This window comes from Aureococcus anophagefferens (genome assembly GCF_000186865.1).
Source record: "Aureococcus anophagefferens unplaced genomic scaffold AURANscaffold_66, whole genome shotgun sequence".
NCBI lineage: Eukaryota > Pelagophyceae > Pelagomonadales > Pelagomonadaceae > Aureococcus > Aureococcus anophagefferens.
This window is the reverse complement of record NW_008705618.1, coordinates 24,314-28,343: the sequence shown is the minus strand read 5'-3', so window position 1 is coordinate 28,343 and position 4,030 is coordinate 24,314. Positions and strand designations below refer to the sequence as shown.

The 4,030-nt window shown below is 48.7% G+C and overlaps 1 protein-coding gene across 1 annotated transcript; it reads right to left on the bottom strand.

The window, feature by feature from the left end:
- Positions 1 to 689: 689 nt before the first annotated feature.
- On the bottom strand, positions 690 to 3,492 carry AURANDRAFT_55597 (hypothetical protein; the record flags this gene model as incomplete). Its single annotated transcript, XM_009043740.1, has 11 exons — positions 690 to 1,480; positions 1,527 to 1,689; positions 1,747 to 1,892; positions 2,086 to 2,230; positions 2,275 to 2,338; positions 2,392 to 2,489; positions 2,540 to 2,724; positions 2,768 to 2,870; positions 2,924 to 3,102; positions 3,149 to 3,288; positions 3,336 to 3,492. The coding sequence occupies 11 exons, from the start codon at positions 3,490 to 3,492 to the stop codon at positions 1,229 to 1,231; spliced, it is 1,632 nt and encodes a 543-aa protein (XP_009041988.1).
- Positions 3,493 to 4,030: the final 538 nt, after the last annotated feature.

Sequence of the window (4,030 nt, the reverse complement as noted above, 5' to 3'; positions counted from 1 at the left end):
ACCAACAGCATGCTCAACTTGCTCGCCTTGCAGAACAGCATCCGTGTACTCGTCCGCAGCATGGTCGTCGAGGTCAGGTTCGCTCGGAGGTAGAGCTGGAAGAGTGCAGTCACCAGAAGGAAGGAAGTGTGTGCCCTTGGCCAGGAGCAACTGGACCCATTCTCTGGTAGGAGACAGTGATCCGCGCCACCCAGGTCTGCACGTTGTATTTGATAACGATTCGCGTCCTTGCAAATTTGGGATGCACAACATTGAGATCATCATAATGAACTGGAAGCGGCCTGCATAGTTTAGGCCTGGCACCCCTCCTGTGCATGCTGAAATTAGCCTGCCCAAGCCACGCACCAAGACGCAAGAGCTCTTCTTCTGTCTTGGTAAACGATGAGCTGCTACCGAGGACGGTATGAATCAAGTTTTGGGGCCCTGTAGCGGGAATTGTCCCTTCAAGGTATACTTCTCTTACTTAGCTCGAGGTTCATAGTGCAGTGGATATATACCAGCTCAGTAGCGGCTTGCTTGTATCTTTTGTACGAGGATACGCGGATTCGGTATCCTCCTCTTTCTTTCTCTTGCACACTTTTAGTGACCGAGGAGTCTGGGGGTTGCATAGGCAGCTCACCGGCTTAGTGTTGCTAGATCCCGGCGGTGTATCGGGCGGTGTAAATATTACCTTTCTGGCCTACAGTGAAGGAGCTTACGTTCTTTTACACCCCTCCCCTTCGATTCCTCCCTGTTCCGCGGCTCACAGGCACAGGGCCTCGTGAGAGAGATTGAAAGGGGCTTTACCCAGGCACCAGGGCCTCGGCCGCGGCCCAAACTACAACGCGTCGAATTTCCCGTGGGTTGCGGCCAGGGCATCTGCCAACGCGCCACTTGCGCCATGTCGAATTTCCCCGGGCATGCAAGGGGCAAGTATGGCGCCGCCTTCCCTTGTACGCTGGGCTGTGGAGCCTGGCACCCCAAGCCCACGCAAAGGCCCCATTTGACGTATTGATGCTGAATGTCGCCAAAATTACGCCGGGGATACCAACTTTCAGCCACCATATTTAAATTAGCGATGCACCATCATCATCATTCGTAGTCCAGCATTTCTTTTCTGTCGAACAGTAGAGAATGGATCTAAATGTTGTCGGCTGCTAAAGGTCAAACTCACACGACGGTAAAGTCGCGGCCTGGTACGGCATCTCGAAATCGGCCTGGTAAGAATTATCGAAAACAGCACACGCAGTCAAAGAAGTGGCGCTTCGTAGTGCTGCTCTCGCAGAAGCTTCTGTTGCCACGCTCGAGCCTTGGCATAATCGCTTTTTAAAAGGAGCGCCCGATTAAAATTTTTCATAGCTGAATCAAGCTGGTCGAGAGAATAGTGACAAAGTCCCATATTGTGAAACGTCACATGATGCTCCCCACTAAACTGAATCGATGTGCGGTAGAATTGGATGGCCTTCTGGTACATCCTCAACCCATAATAAAGTCGTCCGACCTATGATATGTGTGGTAGTCATCAAACTCAGCGACAAAATATTTGCCTCGAATGCGACATCTTTGTCCTTGTCTAGCAGAAAATGCTGTGTCCAGACACGAGGCAGGTTGCGACAAAGGTCATTGCGTAATTTGATGGTGCAGGTGGGCACTTGCTGTAATATGACATCACGAAACTTGTAAAAAACATCAGGGTCCCAGTTACTCAACCTGCGATTGGCCTTATATTCAGCCACATGCATGCAGACGCCGCCCGTGATCAGCTACTTGAGGAGGACAACTATCGCTTTTAGGGCGGGCCTCTGTGAATCCTCTTTCATGCTTTTCTGCATTACAAAGAAGTCATTTGGGCCAAACGAGATAATTGAATCGTAAAATGAGCGGCACAAGTTTGGAAATGCAAGTGATCGCACCTATGCGAAGCCTCATTGGAGCAAAGAACAACTGACACTTGGAAATTGAATCATTTCTTACAGCAGAGAGGCGTTCTACTTCGTTTCCAATCCATTTGCGACTGTGAGGTGGCGGCAAGATGCCACGGTGGTTCACGGAATATGAATGAGCCTCAGTGATCTTAGTTCCTTCATCTCCCGTAAATACCAAGACAGAGACTTTTAATGATGCCTCTTCTTGGGGGTCGTGGAGGACAAACCCAGATCGACTGGTGCAGTAAAGACCGATTGCATGATAGTTAACCATGACGGAAAACGATCCGTGCACCGCAACATGGGGGTCCATGAGTCCACGGAATCTGGACGGGATGATTCAAGAGGTTCGGTGGATGCAGGCATTGACACTGGTTTGGGCTGCTCGTGATTGTTGTTTCCCTTATCGCCGGAGAGGACCAGTGCACGGCCACCTACATTGGCCAATCATGGTTCCAAACGACCAAGAGAGCAGCTGCAGCCGCACTAGAGAATGAAGTTAAGCGCCGCAGCGCCCGCAAGGCACCGATTGGTAGGAGAATAGAGGCGCCGCCTGGTGATTCTCCGAAAAAATCTCGATACCATCTGAGTTTCAGTCACTCAAACAAAGAAAGGCAAACCCCAGAAAATCTTACCGCAAGATGCGCTTAAAATGGCAGGCATCTTCGCGCTCGCTTGTAGAATAATAATCATCATCGATGGCTCTGTATAAGAATTGGTTGTCAAATCTTTTAATTATTTCAGGATCCAGTGGATCCTGTTCATATTCGTTACGTGAACCAACCGATATTAGGCCTTCTTTCAATTCCCCATTTTCTACCTGATGAGTTGATTCGGGCCAGAGGCTCCCACAGCGAACTTACCTGGAAGATATCGTGGCATAGAGTGTCGAAGAGATAATTCGCGATAACGCAGATAGGATTCCCTAGAGTGTCCTGAGTGATGACGACCCCCGAATGTTGGAGTCTACATGTTTGTTTGCACATAATTCATGGTGTATAGATTTCAATCCTTCCGACCTTATAGATTCATCATTGACAGCGTCAAATATTGCGATATCAAGCAGGCCGCATTCAAAATATTGGCGTAAGCTTTCATGATCATTCCAAAACTTCAAATTATTCCAAGTAAAATCTGTCATTACGTAGACTATGCGACTCAGCGGAAGATCAAGTATTCCAGCGAGTTCCTTCATTGCCTGTTCTCCAAACTATTGGAAGCAGCAAGTAACGGAAGCTACGGACCGACAATATGAAGAAGGTGAACTTACCAGAGCCAGCCCCTAGCTCAACAACATATAGGGGTTCCGATGCATCAATGGGTAATTTTGCATCCGAGTGCATACAATCACGAAAAAAGCTGAAGAGAACTTTGGCGTACGCACCTACGTGCGATCAGGTATTTGATGCTGCGGATTAATTGGTTGCGCACGCCCAATAAACGCGTTGCAGGTGATGAAATGTGGGACTATTCCTTGGCTCCACGACTCCACACCCTTACGATCATAAAACGACATCATCAATTTCCACAGGACACTATCTGAGCAGCGCGTGAAGTCTTCGAGCACGCAGCGCTGAGAGCTGCTCATGACTATCTATCAGGCATCAATTAAGAGCGACCACTGCCTGATATTATTATTATTATTATTATTATTATTTATTATTATGCCCAAGGAGAATAGAGAGATAGAGAGGTTTCTACCCTCATCCTCAGTGAACTGCATCTTGATGTTGCAGTGCACCATACCCCACTGTGCTCCTACTGCGTATCCTGCTAGTTTCCCTTCCCTTCCTTAATACATTCCAATTCAGTTTTAAGTCTTATAGACTGCCTGAGCGAACTGAATGGGTGTCAGCCAGCAGGGGCAGGAGAGCATAGCGCTCTTTATAGACAGCCTGAGCGAACTGAATGGGTGTCAGCCAGCAGGGGCAGGAGAGCATAGCGCTCTTCTGTGTCTGTGGTGTCTGTCTGGTTAGCGTCACAGCGACGTGCCAGGGAGCACCAGGCTCGGCGAGGTAGCACAGTTAGATTACGTTCACAGGTACCAGCAAGTAGCCAAGAAGACTGTGGCCTCTTACGATGGCAACATTGAAACCAGCATACAAGTTCTGCTGCATACCACATCC